A 23,929-nucleotide genomic window follows, 5' to 3' on the forward strand; every position below is an offset into this window, starting at 1 on the left:
AACCACACTTCTGCTCCCCTGGCAGCTTGTTGCCAGTGGGCTATCATGAGAGGGACAGTCTACTGGGGAGGACCATGGGGCTGTTAAACCCTAAGTCTTCCATTGGACTGTGCGCTCATGAGTTGAGCTAACCCAACCCACCCTCTCTGGTAAAAGATAGAACTTTTGCCCTGCAACCTCTTCCTCCTCTGTGAAGCTTTGCATGCACCCAAAGGAGCTCTTGACATTCCATGTGTCAGAGCCTGGCCATGTGCATGGATGAGGGGAAAACCAGATATGTGGAGGAATCGTTACTCCCATTCAAAATTCCCGGGTTCAGTCCAACATTGTGTTGTATGCAGATTTCCCACTGCGGGGAATCATGGGAGAGGGGAGTCCTAATTTCCAGCCACCCCAGGATAGTGAGGTTTGCCATTTTGGGGCACAAGCAAGGGTGCACATGCCCACATGGGCTGATGGGCAGGCAGGGGGAACACTTTGATAGCTATTTGATGGCAGTCACCAAGACAGGGAGAGAAGTTGCAGGGCACCTGTCCCTGCAGCTTTCCTCTATGGAGCAACCTGGCTAGATATAGAGCCCCAATGGTCTGACACTCTCATGAGAGAGCTGTCCATGAGAGAAGGGTGTGTTTTGTTGTCACACATTATTAGCAGTTGTGGCAGACACTCCTGTCCCTGCAGACGGTTCTTCTCATGAGTTGCAGGAAGATGATCCGTCTTCATGATTAATCCTATCTATCTATCTATCTATCTATCTATCTATCTATCTATCTATCTATTATTTCTTTATGTAAACCACTTTGGAAACTTTTGTTGAAAAGCAGTATATAAATATTTGTTGTGGTGGTGTTGTGAGGGGGCACTCCCATGGCCTGGAACTTTCTTGAGTGAATGTGGTCCGCCCTGGGTCAGCATCCATCCTCATTGCGTATGAGGAATCGCTCCTTTCATTTGAGCAGTGCTGATCCTGCTGCCCAACCCTGCTCATGAATTAAGCCTAGGGAGCACCACCGTCCCAAAGGGGAAGGGGCTGACTCTCCCGTCCCCAACCGTTTTTTGAAAAGAAATAGAAATTGGCTGCTCAAGAATCCCTGGTTGGGGCTGCCTTTTCAACCTGGCCACAGGCACATACCGCCAGCCATATGATCCTGTCCCAGCACTGTCATGGGGTGCACTGCTTATGTTGTGGCCTGGAGTGTTTGTGCTTGTGGACATACATCATTGTCACTTTATTCTCAGGGAGTAAAACACTTTAATGTCATCCTGTTCCTATTCCCTCCAGCTTGCCCCTATGTGACTTTGCCATTTGACAGGCTGACAAGCTTGGGATGGGACATGGTGGCGTCCCTGTTGATGGGCATTGCTGGATAGGTGATAGGAGGGGCAGGGCTGGCACTAGAAGAAGTGGTCAACAATAAGCATTGAAATCATGGAGCAGGCACAATCCCGGTTCTGCACCTCTGTCTCAGTGATTGCACAGAATGAAACCGTGGTTATGGCGGCATCCCGGTTCAGACACAATGCTTTGGCAACCAAACTGGAGGTCTTGGCAGCGAACCTTTGTGCAAACCTAGGGTTCAAATTGGAGTTTGGCAAGGCAAACCACAGGTTGCTTTCGGCTCAAAACCACAGTTCCACGAATTCAGACATAATAGAGTTCCAACCTCTACCCCATATAACTCCGGTTTCATGTTACGTCTGAAGTGGGCCACTGAGAATTCTGCCACATGGTCTCTGATCACTTTGGGTGCTCTATGCAACGTGATGGTGGTGCTGGTGGACTTTTAGGGCTTTGGCAAATACCTCACCTCTGGAGCGAGCCCTGATGACTGACTTCTGGTGTTCAATATAGCTGACTTCTGGTTCACACGAATATATATGTTACGTCTACTGATACACATATATTCATATGAATATTCCTTGATTCTTCCAGGTAAGTATTCCTTCCTTCCTTGCCTGCCTGCCTGCCTATCTTCCTCTCTCTTTCTCTCCTTCAATAGGCATTTATAGCTGCCATTTTTTTTTACTTATTTCAGGGTGACTTTACTCTCTCTCTCTCTCTCTCTCTCTCTATATATATATATATATATATGCTAGTTTTCCCTCTTGCTTTAATTTAAAAATGGAGAGACTTCACAGACTAGTAGTTTTCTTTAAAATAATGTGATTATTATTTGGAACATAGAGTTGGAAAAATATCTTATTTCAGAATAAAAAATATGGTTAGATAAAGTCTGTTTTGGCAACAAGATTGCTTATTATAGCTTTTCTTCCCTGTGTAAATTAATTATTCCCATAATGCTTGTTTTAGTTGGATTGGTATTTTGAAGTAGGACATTTAACTTGAATTCCATGCCTACTCTTTTAAAAATAATTTAAACACACACACACACACTCACACAGCTTTAAAATCTGTAGTGCTCACATTTCTTTGAAATGTAAATATAATATTGCATTGGTCTGAACGTCAAACTGGTGTGCTTAATGCAAAAAACCCCAAAAACCCATTAATTTGAAACATATTTGTGGTTTGAAATATTATTCCCTGGTGCCCAGCATCAAATGTCTGTAGCATGTTTAACATTCCTCAAAAATCTGCCTTAGCTGTTGGATTGATGTAAATGCCTCACATAGAGCAAAGCATATATAGAGATTATAAAAGGAATCAAAACATGTGGAAAAATAGAAATACACCATTAAAACACTGAAGCAGTGTAATTTTGTTATATAATGTTCTTTGACTGTATATGTTCATGATTAGAGAGTTGAAAGTAATTGTGTACATCAGAGAATCCAGCACAGCACCACTCCTCTTTCCATATAACCTTGAACATACCAACTGCTGACATCTTCACACTGTCCAGTTTCTTCATTGTGAGGACTGGGACGCAGTGGTGGCTCCCATCAACTTTAAGTGCAGATTCCTAACTGTTTGTTGGGCTTGTGTGAAACTTTGGCCAAAGTGGAATACTATTCACAGTACCCCTGGCATCATGTGGAGGCAACCATTCCCAGTGTGCAGTGCTGCACTTTGCTCTGTGCCTAGCAGGAAAACCGAGCTCCTCTGGGCCTCTGCACTATCATGGAAGGCATGCACAGAATACAAGTAGCCCTTCCCAGCTCTTTCCCCATAGAGCTCTTAAGAGAGGGCTCCATTTCTGAAAGGGCCCTCCCAGCACTGAGAAAAGCACAACACTATGTGGAGTGGGAAATGGTTCTCATGCACAGTGAGAAATGGCTATCATGTTGAAGGTGTTTTGCCATAGTGGCCTCTGCTTGAAAAATAGTGACGATCAGTGTGCTATGCCATTAAACTGCTAAGGGGCAGGGAAGTCGGAAAAGGGTGTGGTCGTTGAATATCATTGCAGTTGATATTCTGCAATGATATTCAATTGTGTCTTCCAACCAGTTTGGCCAGGGAGGGTCTGGAGCTCCTCCTCCTCTATGGGGTAGTTAGCTGTTGCTGTTTTAGAAAACGACGGTACTTGCAAATGTCTTGCTGTGATCTGAGATGTGGATGTGAGATTGGTCAGTGAGAGAATCTATACAGTTACCCCTTGCCTATCATGGTTTTTCCAATCACAGATTTGAGTATCCGCTACTGGGAAATTCTACCGCAAATTGGCCAACCGCGAGGGTTTCCAGGAACTGAACCTGGGTGGGAAGGGACGACTGTATTACTAAATTTTATTATTTATATTCTAGATTAGCTGTCATGACTTTCCTCAAATAATTTTGGGAGCTTTGGTTTGATAAGGATTCTGAGAATTTGCTGTTCAGTTTCCCAATTTCCATCACTCTTCACAAAAATGTCTTAGGATTTATATGGAGAAGAAATGACTGGGTTTGTTGTATAGATCTGTTGTGTAGATCTGAGATCGTAAATCGTCCATTGAGTTCATAAACTGGTTTTTTATTGATGTCTCAGATTGTGGGAATCTGTATGTGTCATACATGGACAAGTTTTTCAAGGATTTGACAGATCCCTCCCCCATTCAGCCTATGCTCATTTCCAGTTGCACTGCCCGTTTCAAGGTTTTAAGTCTTTTCATGGCTGGGTGTGGTGGACGACAAGGCTAGGAATTTTTTCTGGATTGCAGGCCCGGCAAAGAGCCCCCTGCCTTGTCTCTTCTGGGTTAATTGGCTTGCTGAGGTTGCTTTGCCTGAGAGCTCCCAAAATCCTGGAGACAGCACTCGGTCCTGCTGTGGTGGTGGTGATGATGGTATAATTTATTTTCAACTTTTCTAGGAAAACATCGAAAATATATGAAAAAGTACATCTTGTCATATATGTGCACCCTTTTTTCCATTTGTAAACAGACGCTGAAGACTTTTCTATTCCAGAAGACTTCTAATATTGTGCTGAATTGATTTTTATAGAGGTAGCCCTCGTTATTCATAGGGGTTCACAAATTCTATGCTAGGGATAATTAGGAAGGGTGTTGAAAGTAAAAATGCTAATGTCCTTATAAAAATCTATGGTGTGGTCATATTTGGAGTACAGGAGGACCTCGATATTCATGGCATTAGGGCAATGGGGTAGTGGTGTGCATGACCTAGGCCACGCAGATGGCCAGTGCACATGTGTGACAGCCTCCAGAATGGCTGCTGCCAGCACTAAGAGGCCCAGAACAGGCCAAAACCAGACTAAAATGGCCCGAACTGGAGACCAGGGGGAGGACGGCAGGAGGAGGGGGTGAGTGGGAAACAAATATATTTTTTTGTCATTAGAACCCCCGGACCGGCTGGTCAGGGTTTTTTGGCAGGAGTTCGGGTCTGGTTTGATTCAAGGCAAACTGGGGGCAAGCCCTTGAGCCAACCAAGTTCAGTGTCAGACCAGCTGGAACTTCAGCCAATTTGCATACCCCTGGGTGCCAGGAGTCAAAACCGACTTGTCAGCGCTCTTTCTCTTTACCTTTACAATGAGAACTTGGGGTTTAGGTTCCTTATTTGAAGAAATGCTCCAAAAACATCAGCTTTCAGGAGGGTGGAAGCTGCCTACCATCTTAACTGCTCCCCCTGAGTCCCTCCAAATCTGCTGAAAATTGCCAAATTTTTCATTTTAAAAAAACTGAGCCAAAAAAAGGAACACAAAATGGCAGCCAGAAATGACCTCCCCTGTAATTTCCAGGCCCCCTAAACTTGTGGATATGCAAGGTTGACCCCACCCCGTTTCCCCCTGCATATGCCAAGGTCAGGTGTCTATTACCTGACCTCAATATCCGCAGACTCTACATCCACAGATTCTGGATACATGAATCGTGGATGTAGAGTCCGCAGATATTGAAGTCCTGCTGTACTGCATATAGTTCTGGTCACCATATCTTAAGAAGGACATTGTAGAGCTGGAAAAGGTGCAAAAGAGGACAACCAAGATGATAAGGAGCCTCCTGGGGCACCTTCCTTTTTGGGCAAGGCTACAACATCTGGGGCTCTTTAGTTTGGAAAAGAGGTGATTATGGGGAGACAACCCATATGAGGTATATAAAAATATGCAGGGAGTAGAGAGAGTGACAGAAAGATTCCCTCCCCCCCTTACAACTCTAGATTCATGGTCATCCTATGAAACTTGAAGGCTAGGAAATTTAGGACCGACAAAAGGAAGTCTTTTCCCACACAGTGCATAATTAATTTATGAAATTCTCTGCCATGGGATGTGTTAATAGCCACTAGCTTGGATGGGTTTAGAAAGGGCTTAGACAATTTCATGGAGGACAGGTCTATCAATGGCTACCGGTCTGGTGACTATACGCCAGTCTCAGAGGCAAGATGCCTCTAAATCTCAGTTGCAAGGGAGCAACAGCAGGAGAGAGGGCATGCCCTCATCTCTTGCCTGTGGGCTTCTCAGAGGCATCTGGTGGGCCACTGTGTGAAACAGGACTAGACAGGCCTTGGGCCTGATCCAGCAGGGCTTTTCTTATGTTCTTATGAATGCTTATTATTTATTTGATTTCTATACCGGCCTTCCAAAAATGGCTCAGGGCGGTTTACACAGAGAAATAATGAATAAATAAGATGGATGGATCCCTGTCCCGAAAGGGCTCACAATCTAAAAGAAACATAAGATAGACACCAGCAACAGTAACTGGAGGTACAGTGCTGGGTGTGGATCGGGCCAGTTACTCTCCCCCTGCTAAATAAAGACAATCACCACCTTAAAAGGTGCCTTTTGGCCAAGTTAACAAGGGTGTCATCCATGTTTCCCCAGATTAATTTAGAGCAGGTCTGCAGAACTTCAACCCTCCAGCTATTTTGGACCACAACTACCATAACCCCCAGCAAGTGGCTGTAAGACCAGCCCTGCTGGAAACTGCAGCTATGCTGGTAGACGTAGGAACTGCATTGTGGGATCATCCTGCATCATCTGAGACTTATCTCAGTCGCACAGCAAAAAGCCAGGTTTCAGTGGCCGCCACATTAGATTGACATAAGAAGGTGACCCTGGTGTGATATCAGACCTAAAGGGTTTTCTCTCAGTCATTCTGAGAATTAGAAGCTGTGTGTCAACACAATCCTTGTTTAAGGTTACATATCAATATAAATACATTTGAAAATTGTTTGTCATACCCACCTCATATTATTACTTGATGTAATATCAATGTAGAAACTGCCAGGCGCAGAGCCTGACCGCCGGTGGCCTGTGTGTGGCCACAGCAGTGGCCCCGCTGACCCTGCCCCCCGCGTCTGACATCAGACGTAGGGTGGGGCGTGGTCTGGCTCCCAAACGGAGCCTTGAGGCTCCGTTCGGGAGTTGGAGTTCAACTCCCGAAGGGTCCACGCTAAGGCAGGGAGGAGTCACTCCTAGCTGCGCTGCGTTTGCAGTGCCAGCCTTAGTTTAGCTCTCGAAGGGGCTGCGTGGCTCCTGCTTGGGAGTTAAACCAGCACCCCCGCGTCTGACGTCAGATGCAGGGTGTGTGTCGGCCCCTGATTGGGTGCACCCCGGGTTCTTTGAACCCATTGGCCCAATGGTGGCTCCGCCCCTGAAAACTGTCTTTTAGGATGCTGCCACTGCTGCCACCACCATTACTTTCCCTCATCATCATCACCCTGCATGGTGAGATTTGGTTCAACTCTTGGTTTCACATTCTTCCTGCCTACTCCCTTGACCTCCCCTCTCCTGCTTCCCTCACTCTGCCCCAAATGTCTTTTTACCTGAATTCCATTTCACCACACTTTACCACACACCTGCAGTTTATTATTCGTTGGCACCATTTGGCAGGATGATGTGTTGGTAAAAGGGCAAGAGTACCTCTGTCATATGTATGGACTCTTTATCATAATTATTCCGCAGTAAGGAACATAGGAAGCTGCCATGTACTAAGTCAGACCGTTGGTCTATCTAGCTCAGTATTGTCTTCACAGACTGGCAGTGGCTTCTCCAAGGTTGCAGGCAGGAATCTCTCTCAGCCCTATCTTGGAGAAGCCAGGGAGGGAACTTGAAACCTCTGCTCTTCCCAGAGCAGCTTCATCCCCTGAGGGGAATATCTTGCAGTGCTCACACATCAAGTCTCCCATTCATATGCAACCAGGGCAGACCCTGCTTACCTATGGGGACAAGTCATGCTTGCTACCACAAGACCAGCTCTCCTCTCCTAAATACTATACATACTAAGTAACCTTAGTATGGTAGTTTTGGACTTGCAGAAGTTATTGTCATCTGTAATTCACTGTAATGTTTGTGTCGCTTTAGTCATTTCTTGTCTTTCCTAAAAAGCTGGATTTCTTTCTTTAATTTTTATGAAGTACCTTATTAGTATTACCAGACTTCACAAAGAAATTCACTTTCTTTCAAATTAACTACTTTAAAGTTTCCAAAAGGGGGATTAGAGTGTAATATGGCTGCCTTTGAAGCTTGTTACTTATAAAGGAAGCCATGGAGACTGTGCTGAATGTAAGCAATAAAAATAAAGGTTAATTTGGGGGCAGTGCAAATTAATTCTTTTTTACTACATAGCATTTTGTAACTAGGGATTAGAAAGTAGATTGTGTGGTTGTGGATTAGAGATTCTGTTTAATTTCCATGGTTACATATATTTGATTTTTTAATAAACGGTTACAGCTGAAGATTTCACACACAGGTATACTCTGTTTGATATATAGCATATGATTTATATATAGCATATGATTTTAAAGCATATTTGTTGTGTGTGTGTGTGTGAGAGAGAGAGAGAGAGAGAGAGAGAGAGAGAGAGAGAGAGAGAACAAACTGATAGGGACAGTGGTCTGATTCAGGTGTTTACTGGAATCAAAGATCCTATTCATGTGGCGGATAAGTACACCGGCACACTCTACTTTTCTATGCTCACAATATAATGTATGATGTAAGAACTTCTTGGAGACAACCATAGGTGAGGAGAACAAAAATGTGCAATTTGAGTCTCCACTGAGTACTCACATTGCACATTACATTATGGACATGGTGGATGAGAAGCACACTCCTACTACTCCAGCATGGGAACAGGATCTTCAGCCTATGTATGCATCAGAACCAGAGTAAATAAGTTTGTGAATAATTAAATATGTTATTGAGAGCAGCAGAAAAACATACCACTCTTTTGTGCTTACGTATCTGCACTAAATGAGTTAATTATTTTTGTTGTTGTAGTGGTTAACATTGTTTTTATAATCATTATCAGCATTGGTTGACATCCAAACTAATCCTGCATCAGTGTGCCAGGATTCTCTATCATGCAAAATGTTTGTGATTTTTTGTGATTCCCCCCTTCCTTTACAGTTGTGCTTCCCAAAACTATGTCCCTGAGGGTTCGCCTAAGCCTCGGGGACATAATTTTGGAGGCACAGGCAGCTGCAGAAAGAAGGAGGGATAACTTAAAATGCTATCCATTCATCTCCCCATGCAGTGGGAAACCATGGCGTAGTCTATGGTCAACCAGTACGAACCTTGTAACTTCAACTTTCAATTAAAAAGCTGAAATACCTCTTTTCAACAAAAACATTCTCAAAGCAGTATACAACACATTTTCAACAAAAAACTTCTACTTTTCAACCAAAACATTCTCCAAGCAGTGTACCTAGCAAATAACAGCAAAAGCGATGGTCTCCTGGAACCTATTGTTGTGGTAAAGGTGTATAATAACTGCCCACAATAATAAATTTAAGATTTACAAGATTTTCCTTAAAAAGAGAGAGAGAGAGAGAGAGAGAGAGAGAGAGAGAGAGAGAGAGAGAGAGAGTTTCCCATGAAGAAGAAAAACATGGTTTCAAAAAACAGTGGTCTGTTTGAAGTGTATTATTTAAGTTCCTTTAATTGTTCAAGGGTGACTGAGTAGCTCATCTTTTAATTCTCTCCAAAGTGGTCCATGTTGTACTATTGTTTGGTAAGTAATATTTCCTAATGTGCCTTTTGAAAGAACATTCCAGTTACTGTAGTCATTCAAATCAGGGACATCTGGAAAAGATTTTTCCAAAATACTCTCAAATATCTATCACTTTGGGGGCTAGAATGGTCCAACAATGACCTTTAAGTGTTCCAGCAGATAGAAATAATGTCTCTGAGGGAGCAGTTCCATATATGTTACCATAGCTCTTGATCGCTATAGCTATAGTCCTGAAGTGAAGTGAAGTCTGTTGAATTGGATGGTCCTTAGGTCCAAGTAGGGGATCAGGACTGTAAGAGTTTCCAGAACCAGAATTTCAGCATGTGCAGGCTCCCTCCTCCCCACCTCATAGTACTCAGATACTTTAAGCCTCACTTTCCCAAGTGGTTCCCATCTACTCAAGTGTCAAAAGGTTCAGAAGGAAGTTGTATGATACGGTAGGGCTTTGCCTTGAAAACTTCACTAGGGCAGTCTGTCACTGAATTTATTTGAGTTTTTCCACAGAATTATCTAAGTGTCATGATCAAATATTCACGTTTGCTATTGAGTATTTAGTGATAACGTATGGCTTAATAATAAAAAGGGAGAATTTCATGGGCCTCCTGCCAGAACTGTATATCATATCTAAGTCTGTCCTTGCCAAATGAACACCAATATATATGGTTGTAAGTGCCTCAAGAAGTCCTTCAGGATAATGATGCCAGCTTACTCTGAATGGTAATATGGTGTTGAGGGCTTGTAAAAACATGCAAATGCAATCTTAAAAAGTCAATATAGAACTACTACTACATTTATATAAAGGTAAAGGCTACAGAGGGTCTTGGGTGATGCAGATTATCTGGACCCTTTTCAATCTGGCTTCCGCCCCGGATATGGGACTGAGACTGCCTTGGTCGCTCTAGTGGATGATCTACGCCAGGAACTAGGCAGGAGAGTGTGTCCCTGTTGATTCTGCTGGACCTCTTGGCAGTGTTCGATACTATCACCCATGGTATCCTTCTGGGCCGCCTCTTGAGTGTGGGAATCAGAGATACTGCGTTGCAGTTGGTTCCGGTCCTTTCTTGGGGGGAGGGTCCAGAAGGTGGTGCTGGGGGACTACTGCTCAGTTCCATGGACATTGGTCTGTGGGGTCCTGCAGGGTTCAGTCTTGTCCCCCATGCTGTTGAACATTTACATTAAACTGCTGGGAGAGGTCATCCGGGGACTTGGACTGAGTTGTCAGCAATATGCAGATGACACTCAGCTCTATCTCTCCTTGTCACCTGATCCTAGGGAGGCGGTAGATGTCCTGAATCGGGGGCTGGAGGCCGTGATGGGTTGGATGTGGGCTAATAAACTGAAATTAAATCCGGACTGTTGGTCAGTAGGAGAGCCAATCAGGATGAGGAGATTTCTGGATGAGGTTCTGGATGAGGTTGCACTCCCCTTGAAGGAGCAAGTATGCAGCTTGGGGGTATTACTGGACCCAGCTCTGCTTTGGGAAGCTCAGGTGGAGGCGATGGCCAGGGGTACCTTTGCACGGCTTCGGCTAGTGCGCCAGCTGCGTCCCTTTCTCGGGAAGGCAGATCTGGCCACAGTTACCCATGCCTTAGTCACATCACGGCTGGATTACTGTAACACACTCTACGTGGGGCTGCCCTTGAAGAATATCTGGAAACTGCAGCTAGTGCAAAATGAGGCAGCTAGGGTTTTATCTGGAGCTGCCCGGTGGGAGCACATCACACCCATTCTGAAAGAGCTGCACTGGCTACCAGTTTGTTTCTGGGTCCAATTCAAGGTGCTGGTTTTGACCTTTAAAGCCCTTAACAGTTTGGGCCCAGGATACCTGAGGAACCGCCTGCTCCCAAGGGTTGCTGCCCACTTGACGAGGTCATCTGAGGGGGTTCTGCTCCGGGTGCTGACAATGAGGGAGGCTTGGTTGTCATGCACGCGGGACAGGGCCTTCTCTGTTGCTGCCTCCAGACTCTGGAATGCTCTCCCGGTGGCTATTTGCTCCTTGGTCTCCGTCACAGCTTTTAGAAAGCATGTTAAATCCTGGCTTTTTACCCAGGCTTTTATATGATTGTCTCTACTGCAGCTCTTTGTATTTTGTACTGTTTTTATGCTTGTGTTTTTAAATTTTTAATCAAATTTGTTTTATATTTTTAGCTTAATATTTTAATTGTGTCTTTTTTATAATCTTGTTTTTAAATTTTGTTATAAACCGCCTTGGGATTGTTTTAATGAAAGGCGGTATATAAATTTAACAAACAAACAAACAAACAAACAAACAAAGTGTGCCGTTCAGTCGGTGTTGATTCCTGGCGCCCACAGAGCCCTGTGGTTGTCTTTGGTAGAATACAGGAGAGGGTTACCATTGCCTCCTCCCGCGCAGTAAGAAATGATGCCTTTCAGCATCTTCCGGTATCGCTGCTGCCCGATATAGGTGTTTTCCATAGTCTGGGAAATATACCAGTGGGGGTTCGAACCAGCAACCTCTGGCTTATTATGGGGTGGCTAAGTTTATATCTCCACTCCATAATAATCTAACTGTAATATATAAAGTTATGGACAATAGACATAAAAATAATGTTATGGACAATTCTATTTTATTGTAAATCATCATTTTTAATTTTTATTGTACACCATCTTGAGTCCCAATTCCTGTGGGGGAAAGGTAGTACAGGTGGCCCTTGTTATTTGTGGGGGTTTCATTCTCATCTATAGGCACAAATATGGAAACCATGAATAACAAAACCTTACCCCATGGGAATCCAGGGGTAGGTTCCTTAAGCTAAAAAAGGGACCAAAAAGCAGTAATAAAGGATATAAAGTACAGTGCCTTATTCTCCATGCCTCCAACTCTATGAGCATAGGAAGCTGCCTTAAACTGAGTCAGACCACTGGTCCATCTAGCTCAGTACTGTCTACACAGACTGGCAGCAACTTCTCCAAAGTTGCAGGCAGGAGTCTCTCTAAGCCTTATCGTGGAGATGCCATGGAGGGAACTGGGAACCTTCTTCATACTAGGGGTGTGCACAGACCGGTCCGGAGCCATGCAAGAGGCCTCCGGACTGGTCCGGAATTCGGCCGGTCCGGAGGGGGGAGGGAGTGTGGCTTTAAGGGCGGGGAGTAGTACTTAGCCCCCCCCACTCTTCCCCCTCTGGCGCTGGACTTTGCTAAAACGTTTTTGGGGCGGCAGAGTTCCTTCCTGCCGCCCCTGCCCCCGTCGTTGTCTGCAGAGTTTGCAAGCAGTAGAAGCTGGCACCACGCATGCGCCCATCACGGCGCGCGCCCGTCGCTGCCGCCGCCAGCACACACACGCCGCATTCATCATTGTGACGTGTGTGGCGTGCGTGCCAGCAGTGGTGACGGGCACACTTGGCGCCAGCTTCTGCTGCTTGCAAACTCTGCAGACAATGATGGGGGCAGGGCGGCAGGAAGGAACTCTGCCGCCACAAAGACGTTTTAGAAAAGTCCAGCGCCGGAGGGGGAAGAGCGGTGGGGGAGTAAGTACTACCCCCCCACCCTTAAAGCCACACTCCGCCCAGTGTTGGACCACGCCTCCGTGGTTCCGTGCACATCCCTACTTCATACAAGCATGCAGGTGCTCTTCCCAGATTGGCCCCATACCCTAAGGGGAATATCTTACAGTGCTCACATGTCATATCCCATTCAATTCAAACCAAGGCAGAACTTGCTTAGCAAAGGGGAAGATGCATGAATGCTACCACAAGACCAGCTCTCCTCCCCTCCAGCAAGACCCACCACCTCAGCCCACAAATCTACATTTTTGTGAATTTCTGCCAAAAATCTTGGTTGGGGGGAGGGTTGAGAAAAGAGCCACAAAATGTCTCCGTGCTGCAAAATGGCAGCCAGAAATGAAAATGGAAGTTATTTCTGGCCACCCAGGAACCACAGATATGTTTATATATTATAATTTGGGTCATGGTTTAACCCCACATCCAAGATTTGGAATTTTTTTTATAAACTAGGCTATAAGTTTTATATCTTTTGATGTTTGTATCGAAGCATAGATATGTTACTCAGCTGCCGTTGGGTTAGAATGAATTGTTAGGAGGAGATAAGATAGAGAACTGGAAATCAAGTTGATGTATTAGATTATTGTGAGATGTCATATGTGTTTCTTTTCTTTTCTTGCTGTGTTTGCTGTGTGTGTGTGTGTGTGTGTGTGTGTGTGTGTGTGTGTGTGTGTGTGTATGTAAAGGAACCATGGATAGGTGAATTTTGCCTGTTTTTTAAACCGCAAAAAAAAAAAAAAGAAATAAACTGGATAACGAGGATCACCTGTATATAAATAGAATGGATGGATAATCCATTCAAAATCCTAGACAAAAGATAGGCTCAGTTTGACTCCCAGCACAACTTCCAGTTCTTACCTTTTGTAGCTCTAGCCATTTTGTTCCTTGTGAGTTGAAACAAATGAGAGTGAGTAGTTGAAGTAAAAAAGGGGGGGCGGGGTTATGCCAAAACTTTTGTTTCTGTTCATGCTTGGTGGTGGGTGGAACTTAGAGAGAAGTCTCCATGTCCTTTCGAAGGGAGTAAGTCAGTAAATGCAACCAGTATTGTGGCTCTCTCAGTTTAAAATATGGTATCTGTGAAAAATTGTTGACCAAGTTCCTAGAAAAGTTCATAGAACTAAAATTGGAAGTTGTTTTTAGGTGCAATTTAGAATAGGCATCATAAGAGGGCAGATTTTAAATTTTAATAACCCGCTCTAGGGTGTGTGTGTGTCTCTCTCTTAATTTAAAACAAAAACAACTTATGAGTAACACAGCAGAAGATACTGAGAGAGTTTGTCTCCATCCAATCTGTTACCCTTTGGGGGTTAAAAAAGTATTGAGAATATACGTTCTGGCAAATCTGAGATGTAATAACTTGTTTTTAATAGGCTCCAAATGGCTGTCATGACAACTTTTCAATGTTTTTGGTTGAGGCCAACAGTAGAAATAATTGGACACCGGAAACAAAAAACTAATTATTTTGCCTGCCATAGAATATTACGAGACATAACAATGCACAGCAGTCATTTTAATTATAGCGCTTTTTAAAAAAAGGTGAGCTTTGAAGTTTTGCTGCAGAAGAGAAAAGATCCTAAGTTATGATCTTCTTTTAAGTTGCTGTAATAATGCTAGTCAAAAAAATAAAGAAAGGTGGAGTTGTGCTATTAGAAATTTTAAAGTGTATGTGAATGTGTATAATTTGTGTGTGTTTCTATAATCTCTTAAATTATGTAATGAGCATCTTTTGGCAAAACTACATTCATTCAAAAATTTGCTTCACTATGCTAAGATTAGTTAGGACAAAGGGGACTAAGGGGAAATATGATAGAAGTTTATAAAATTAAGCATAGTGTGGAGAGAGTGGACAGGGAGAAGTTACTCTCTCTCTCTCTCTCTCTCTCTCTCTCTCTCTCTCTCTCTCTCTCTCTCTCATAACCCTAGAATAAGAAGTCATCCCATGAAACTATTAGGAAATTTAGGACAGACAAAAGGAAGTACTCTTTCTCATAGTGTTTAATTAATCTGTGGAGTTCTTTACCACAGGATGTAGTGATGTCCACCAGCTTGGATGGCTTTAAAAAGGGATTAGATAAGCTCGTGGAAGACAGGTTTCTCAGTGATTACTGGTCTCAGTGGTTACTGGTCTCTGTACCTTTAGGTACAGAGACAAGAGACACCTGAATACCAGTTGCATGGGAGGGGGCTTGCCTTCACCTTCTGCTTGTGGGCTTCCCAGGGACATATGGTAGACAACTGTGAGAAACAGAATGGTTGACTTGATAGACTTTGGGCTTGATCCAGCAAGGTTGTTCTTATGTTCTTAGTTGCGGACTTCCTTTTTTAATGTTTTGATGAGTATATGAATTCATATACCTATATAATATTGTACTCTAAATATTGCTCCATTTCAATCAGCTATGTTTTATTGTTCATGATTCAGTTATTTCAGCATAAAGTTCCTTTTGTTTAGTCCTTTCAGATATAACAAATATTTTCTTTTTGTTGTTCAGGTAAACATTCAACCTTCAGAATGGCATCGTTCTCTGCTACTACCTCAGTCCTGGGCAGGATTTATGGAGAGAACATATCATGCAGCTTTACAAGTAAGTGAAATTAATATGTGGCGTGTGTTGCACATTTGTTACCCATTCTAAGCCATCAGGAAGGGATAAGCTTTAAATTTCTCTCTCTCTCTCTCCCTTGCCCAGGTGCATAATGATAACTGAATCACTCACAGGGTGACTCTGGGCCAGTCATGTATCTCTCAGCCTAACCTATCTCACAGGGTTGTTGTGAGGATGAAAATAAGCATGAGCTCCCCGGAGGAAGAGCGGGATAGAAATGTAATAAATAAATAAATAAATAAAAAGGGAGACAAATGTCCCCGGTTCCTTGAGGGAGAGGGAGTCCACCAGTTTGCACTTCATGCTCTCTCTCCTGCCTCTCCAAAGGAAACAATGGGGGAGGGAAGTGGGGGCCCCATCTTCACTTTTCCTCCCAAGACACACTCCAGTCTCGTTATGCCCCTGATCCTGCTTTACCTTTACGGAGGACCTTGGACTGGTATACATAGCGTTCGTTAGTACTCTTCCATCCTGACCTGCTTAGTTTTAACAACCATAAAGCAAAAAGAGTACAACTAGAGCTCTAGTTCCCATTCTCTCTCTCTCTCTCTCTCTCTCTCTCTCTCTTTCCTCCCAGCCTTGTTTGCCAAGAATAGCACTAAGTAGAGCATAAAACAGAAGCTTACAGATATCAGGTTTGCATTTAATTTCTTCCTCATTCAAATTTTGATGAATTAATATGATGAGAAGCCCTGCAGCAGAAGGAGAGACCACATGCTTCATAAACGCCCCCCAGCATGAGAGACCTGTTGTTGGCTGTCTGTTGCTACCACTAAGTGCCTGCATGCGGGAGAGGGAGACACCACCTACCAGCCTCTGCTTGACCTGTGGGGCTGTGGGTGCTCTGCGGGGAGTCTGTGCAGGATTGGGGCTCAGGAGTGACTCAGCAGTCCCTGCATACCGTCTACACAGAGTAGCCATCTCTATGCCTATAAAGGGATGCTGCTTATGGTGGTGGGCCCGCCACTGACAGGGCGACACCAACAGGGGGTTGGTGGAGAGCCACTTTGGTTAATGAAGGTGAGGGCCAGGCCTCCTCGCCCAGGAACCTTATATGTGGTAGTGGTGGGTGAGTAAATAACACTTTGGCTTCTGTTTTTAAGCATCCCTTGGGTGAGACACTTTTAAAATGTGTCGAAGGTTATCTGGAGAGGGGGAACATGAGGCATATCTACTGATTATGGGGCAGAAATTCTGGTGATAGTGGGGAACAGAAGAAGTAATGTTGGCAGGTCAGCGGGCCATTTCAGGGGAAGGAAAATCAGAAATTTCCTAGCTGTTTCCCCTTCTGGCTGACCTGCCAGCTCTTTGATCTTGGGAAGCAGTGCCAACCACCCATAGAACCTCACCTTCCTCCTTTGTAATGCCAGGTTGGTCCAGAACAAATCGGAAATCATCCATGATCTGATTCTGGATGAAGGAGCCGGCCTGGTATGTACCACTGAGACCTGGTTGGAGGAGGCTGGTGGCCCAGTCTGGTCCCAACTTCTCCCTCCTGGGTACTCTGTTGAGGAGCAGGTGAGGGACTGAGGGTGGGGAGGTGCAGTGGCTGTGGACTAGAAGAGTAACATCTCCCTTACCAGGATCCCTGTTGAAGTTTTCTGACCATATTGAATGTGTGTACTTAAGTTTGGGGAGCAGGAATAGACTGGGACTTCTGTTGGTGTACCCATCGGCCTGCTGCCCAATAGAGTTCCCAACTGATCTGACAGACTTGGTCTTGGGTTTGGCGTTGGAGTCTCCCAGGCTTGTGGTGGTGGGGTACTTCAATGTTCACTTTGGGACCAATTTGTCCAGGGTGGCTTAGGAGTTCATAGTAGCCATGACAACTATGGGTCTATCCCAAGTGGTCTCAGGACCAATGCACGTTGCTGGTCACATGCTTGATTTGGTCTTTCACTCTAAGGAGGGTGCTGTTCCATGGGTGGAGATTCCATGGATGGACCTCCATCTTGTTAAGATTGGACTCACAATCAGTTTCCACCTCCGTAGGGGCGAGGGGCCTATTAGGATGGTCCACCCGAGAAGTTTATTGGATCCAATAGGATTCCAAGAAGCCTTGGAGGGATTTAGAGTTGACTCTGCCAGCGATCCTGTTGATGCCCTTGTGGAGAATTGGAACAGCAAACTCACAAGGGCAATAGACATGATTGCTCCTAAGCATCATCTCCAACTTGCTTCAGAACTGGCCCCTTGGTATATGGAAGAACTACGGGGACTGAAGTGGCAAGGTAGTCCACTAGAGCACAAATGGAGAAAGACTCAACCCAAAGCTGACGGATTGCAACATAGAGCGCATATGAGGATCTATACTCAGGCAATACATGCAGTAAAGAAGCGATTCTTTTCTGCCCATATTGCATCTGCAAGCTCATGCCTGGTGGAGTTGTTCATGGTTGTGAGAGGGCTAGTATGTGCCCCTCCTCCCTTGAATCAGAATCTGGACTAATCGATTACCTGCTGTGACATGTTTAATGAGTTCTTTGTGGGGAAAAATCTCTCATATTTGAGCCAACTTGGATTCGGTCTCTACAATTACTGCAGTGTCTGGTGCGGAGGTGTCCAGCAACTACTCTTGTATGGTTAGGTTAGATCAGTTCCAGTTTGTGAGGATGTGGTTAAGCTGCTTGGAACGGTGCTGCCTACCACCTGTTCTCTTGAACCTTTCTCCAACATGGCTTATTCAATCTGACGGGGTGGGAGGGTGTAGTAGAAGGCCTGGCAGATATTATAAATGAGGGAGGGGAGGATGCCTCTTTGCCTTAAGGAGGCAATTATTAGTCCACTTCGGAAGAAGTGTGCATTGGATCCATTGGAGCTGAGCAACAACAGGCCTGTCTCCAACCTTCTGTGGATGGGCAAGGTAATTTAGAGGGTGGTAGCCTCCCAGCATGAGACCGTCTTGGAGGAAACCGATTATCTAGACCCATTTTAGACTGGCTTTCGGGCAGGCTATGGGGTGGAGACTGCCTTGGTCAGTCTGATGGATGATCTCCAATTAGGAACTGAAGGAGGGAGTATGACTCTGTTGTTCCTTTTGAACCTCTCTGTGGCTTTCGGTACTATCAGCCATAGTATCCTTCTGGAGCATCTGAGGGGTTTGGGAGTGGGAGACACTGCTTTGCTGTGGTTCCGTTCCTGCCTCTTGGGCAGATTCCAGATGGTGTCCCTTGGAGACTGTTCTTCAAAATCTGACCTTTTCAATGGTGTCTCTCAGGGCTCCATACTGTCTCTGATGTTTAACATCTACATGTAACTTCTGGAGAGATCATCAGGGGAATTTTTTGCAGGTTGTTATCAGTATGCTGATGACACCTACATCTATTTCTCCATGTCAACATCACCAGGAGAAGGCATAACCTCCCTAAATGCCTACCTGGAGGTGGTGATGAGCAGGATGAGGGATAACAAACTGAGACTGAATCCAGATAAGAAGGAGGTATTTATTGTGTGGGGTCAGAACTCGGGAGATGGTTTTGAGCTGTCTGTTCCGTATGGTGTCATACTTCCCTGGATAGAACAAGTACGCAGTCTGGCGGTGCTTCTGGATCCTAACCTCTCCCAGCTGGCCCAGGTTGAGGCAGTGGCCAGAAGTGTCTTTTATCAGCTTTAGCTGATACGCCAACTGTGTCTGTTTGAGATAACAGCCCTCTGTTCATCATCTCAAACCCTGCTTATGACCCCGCCACTAACAGAGATCTGGTTGGCGGGGACTAGAGACAAGGCCTTTTTGGTTATGGCCCCTCGGCTTTGGAACACGCTCCCTGAAGAGCTTCGCCATACTTACTCCCTCACTGTTTTTAAAAAACAACTAAAAACATCTTTTTAAAGAAGCTTTTTAATGCTCCGTCTTTAGTTATATCTGGTAGATCTTTAGTTTTTAGTTGTTATAATTCTCAATTATAATTCTCAATTTTTAGCTTTTAAAATAACTTTTAATTTGAAACTTAATACTGATTGTGGTTTTTAATCTGACTTTTAACTTATTTACTTAATCTCGTTAATTTTATTAATTTTATTGTATGTTGTTGTGAGCCTTCCCGAGCAGTATTGTACTGGAGGGGCGGGATATAAATGTTTTTAATAAATAAATAAATAAGATAAATGACCTCAGAACAATGGTACTTTTTCTGTTAACCTCCACTACTGCAATTTGCTCTAGGTGGGGCTGCCTTTGTACGCAGTGTAGAAATTACAGTTGGTCCAGAATGTGGCGGCCAGGTTGGTCTCCAGGTCATCTTGTAGAGACCATATTACTCCTATATTGAAAGAGCTACACTGGCTGCCGATAAGTTCCCAGGCAAGGTGGTGGTTATAATCTATAAAGCCCTAAACGGCTTAGACACTGGGTATTTAAGAGAACGTCTTCTTTGCCATGACCCCTACCATCCATTGAGATCATCAGGAGAGGTCCATCTGCAGTTGCCACTGGCTCATCTGGTGGCTAGTCTGGGACTGGCTTTCTCCACTGCTGCCCCAAAACTTTGGAATGCACTCCCTGCTGAAATAAGAGCCTCCCCATCTCTGACAACTTTTAAAAGGTCTTTAAAGATGCATCTGTTCATCCAAGCTTTTAATTAAATACTGTTTTAATAGCTTTAACATTCTTTTAAAATTTTAAAATTGTTGTAGTGTTTTAACTTTTTCTGTTGTTTGTATTATTTTCTTGTAAACCACCCAGAGATGCATGTTTTGGGCAGTATAAAAATGTTAAATAAATAAATGAACACATGTTCCGCTATTCACAAGATAAGGATAGCAAGTACTGTATAGACCAATCCTAGCATGTGTAGAAAAAAGGTGGTGATGTGAATTTAATACAAATCTCTTACTGTAATAGAATATGTTCTTCAGAAAATGTCTGAGTTTTAAAGTCACTTCTGTATCTCAGGGTATCTGTGAACATCTTACTGAAGTCGGATGAATGACTGCCAAGAAATGCTTGTTCTCATATATTTTCCCACAAATATCCAGTGTCATATAAAACAATCATCCTTAACGTATGGATCAGTCGTGCATTTAAAACAGATTCCAAGAAATTTTTCATGATCAATTTTCATATTTTCTTTAATTTAGAAAGCTTCCTTTTTATGATATAGAATAACAACCTATAAAAATCACTTGATGAATTTAAACTGGAACTTTCTTTAAAAGGTGTTTCAGCAAGGTGAAACTTGGGAAAAATAGAATACATAACAAATTATTGTGTGATAATAACAGGTTTTGCTTTTCAACACCAAAACCCACTAATTCCATTCCCATAATCCATGAACATGCAGAAATATCTGAGTGTCCAGTTTATAGTTTTTTTCTTCCAAGAGAAATGAGTAATTAATTGAGCTAATGATTTTATCTAGGCCCATAGCATAGGTCTATCCTCATTTCTCAAAAGTAAAAACTAGAATTCCATCACTTAACACATAGTTTATTACACTAAAAGGGCCTATAAAGGGCAATTTGATTTGATCGCAGAGTGGACCTCAGGGGAAAGGTTACATCTGTTATGCAAGTGTTCCCCATAGACATCTCTGGATTACTATCCATGTAAGGTCTCCTGCTGATTTATGTTGTGATTGTGCAGGGAAGGCAAGCAGAGTTGGAGATGCAGTTAAAGCATGGAAAAGAGGGACCTGAAGAAGTGCAATACAAACAATTTACAGCCTGGCTCTGGTAAGTGAATGACTGTCTGCTCCTCATCACTTGAAATGGTGGTGTGGTAAATAGGGAAAAGAGCAAGGAGGGCACTTCAAAGGACTTAAAGTTGCAAGTTTTACTGACTGTATAAATGTTGATGAGAACCAGATCTGATCTTTAGCTTAAAGGAAAACAGCAAAGACAAGACATTGTAGGTAAGGATGGCTTTACTGGTAGCTATCCCTTATATGCTGCCTGAAAAATTGTGGTGATGGGAGTGGCAGTACTTTTGAAAACCAATTTTGGTATAGAAATCTTTTCTTGAATGGACTAGTGTATTCAATCAGGACTAGTCTCCGTGGACTAGTCCTGATAGAAAAGGCATTTATCTTTTAAAATATGACTTTATGTGAGGCTTAAACTTTTTAAAAAGAAATGGCCAGTATATTGAGTGTAATTATGATCTGCTCATTCATAAATAACCTTTGGTAGAACACTCAAAGACAGAAAAAAACGTAACTTGTCTTAGTGTGTCAGAATCTCTGGTAAAAATGCTGGTTTCCCCAACATCTCCCGTTTCATACATCTCTTTACCATCTTCAGTGGATTACAGAGAATTAAGAGTTGGCAAAAGATTCTCAGTGAATTTATTTGGGAATAGAAGTGGTCCAGAATAGAAGCAGATATAAAGCAGTTGCCCATGGATAAAAGTGGCAAAGCTGTTTTTATCCTTATTTATTATTAGGAAACCATGCAATTTTGTTGGATGAATTCTTGGATTTCTCAGGAGGAAGACAAGCTAGATGAAGATGATGTACTGTATATTTATAATCTTTCCCTATCAAATGATAAAAATCAATTTTTTCCATATCACTAGAAACATTAAATCTTGGATACATAAAGAATAGAGGGAAGATATTACTAACATAAAGCTAATTCTGCATCACCTTCTGAAAGTTGTGGACTAAGGGGAAAATTTAGATCTTGGCTGGCATCGTTTGCCTCAGTAATGACACATTTAATGTCACCATTTTGCTGAACTGAGCCATTTTGTGACTCTTTCTTTTTAAAAAAAAAATCCCCATGATTTTTTCAGGGAAATTAGCAGAATTGTGGGTTTGGGGGGCATTGTTGGACAGCTGGAGACGTGGAGAGCATGGGATGTTATTTTATTGCTCTTATATCTGCCTTTTAAAGCCTTTTTTTGCTCTCCAGGACCAAATTCCCCAGTTCCCATTCACCAGTTCCCCCAATTCACATTCAGTCAAGGTCTCATCTGTGGTTTTGTTATCCACAGTTGTAGGCGAGAATGGAACCCCCGCGGAGGCTAAAAAACATATTGTGTTTGCATGCACATGCACACACATGATCTAAAAATCCTTGTAAACATTATATCTGTGCAGATACTCAGGGCTGATTAACACTCAAACTCATAGGATTATCAAAATTGTTAGACTATTTCCACATTACTAGTTGCTGAATTTGTTAAACACATAATCCAAGGCATTGTGATTACTAGAAAAGGTTTTCTCTTGAAATAGGAAACTTAACGCGTACTTCCCAAAATTAATATACTTCTATAATAGCAATAAAGTGGTAGACACCTAATCCTTTTAGGACAGTGTCAGGATTTCAGGTAAAATTAGATCTTTATCCATATTAGATCTTTATCCATAATAAACTTAGAACTTGGTTCAGAGAGCCACTTTAGAAATGCTCAAGGTACATATCCAATGAGACTTGTGATTTTTCCCCATTGACCCAAGCTTATATACTAATGCCACATCACAAACTTATTGCAAAACTAATGCTGCTTATTTTTCTCTTTTACCAGGGTCAGAGAGATGTTGACTGATGTAATCAAGGGTGCTTCAAAGTAAGATATTTGTTTATTAACAAGAGATCAAAGTTATTTCTTTGAGAGGACAGGAACTGCATGGTATCTGGTTCAGCAAGCAAAATCCCCTAAGATGCGAGGGTGCAAACTTTTCAGATAAACCAAAAGGGAACAGAATAGAACCAGGAGTAGAGCAGACGGAAACACATGACAGCTGGTCAAAAAGTAAAATGACAGTTAGGGAGATAGCACACACTAACGTCAGATAAGAAACTCTGTGTATAGGTGTTTATATACCAATGTCAGAAGCCTCCAAGCCAAGATGGGTGAGCTGGAATGCTTGGTTGCTAATGAAAACATAGATATAGTGAATGTAATGGAAACCTGGTGTTATGGTGAGAGCTGGTGGGGCACTGTTATTCTTGGATATAAACTCTACAGAAAGGACAGGGAGGAGAGGATTTGGGGTGGAGTAGCACTGTATATTAAATAATCCAACAAGCTAGAAAACATAGGAGGCCCATAGTCCTCCACAGAATCATTATGGGTGACAATGCAAGGACTGAAAGGAAATGGCCACCACGCATGCACAAATGGCCTCTGCAAGGCCCTGGGCCATGCCATTTACACCTCCATGGCGACCACCATTTTGGCCACCATGCCAATTTAGGAAGGGGCTGAAAAGGCCTGCGAGGGCATTTTGAAGGCCTGAGGGGGAAGGAGGAAGAACTTTCCTGGAGGGAAGAAAAGGTTAAAAAAAAATCTGGGGAGAGGGGGAATTCACACACCCCCGGACCAAACCGGGGGGGGGGTGTTTCAAGGGTGGGGGCAGACTGAACTGGTCCAGTCAGGTTCAAGTCCAGTTCGGACTCGAACTGAACTGGGCCAGCTGGTTCTATGCACAACCCTAGGCCAGATTTCTTGACATATGAAATGACTGCTTTAGAATAGTTGGTCACAGAACCAACCAGAGAGAATGCAACGTTGGACTTA

At 43.4% G+C, this 23,929-nt stretch overlaps 1 protein-coding gene across 4 annotated transcripts in view; it reads left to right on the forward strand.

The window, feature by feature from the left end:
* The window catches only part of FOCAD (focadhesin), a 234,809-nt gene that overhangs the window by 157,868 nt on the left and 53,012 nt on the right, over positions 1-23,929 (forward strand). For all 4 annotated transcript variants that reach the window (XM_053288048.1, XM_053288050.1, XM_053288049.1 and 1 more), the window contains 3 exons: positions 15,352-15,444; positions 21,047-21,135; positions 22,934-22,975. In XM_053288048.1, coding sequence (XP_053144023.1) covers positions 15,352-15,444; positions 21,047-21,135; positions 22,934-22,975 — 224 coding nt within the window. The remainder of the gene's footprint in view (positions 1-15,351; positions 15,445-21,046; positions 21,136-22,933; positions 22,976-23,929) is intronic.

Source organism: Hemicordylus capensis, chromosome 2, assembly GCF_027244095.1.
Source record: "Hemicordylus capensis ecotype Gifberg chromosome 2, rHemCap1.1.pri, whole genome shotgun sequence".
Taxonomy (NCBI): domain Eukaryota; kingdom Metazoa; phylum Chordata; class Lepidosauria; order Squamata; family Cordylidae; genus Hemicordylus; species Hemicordylus capensis.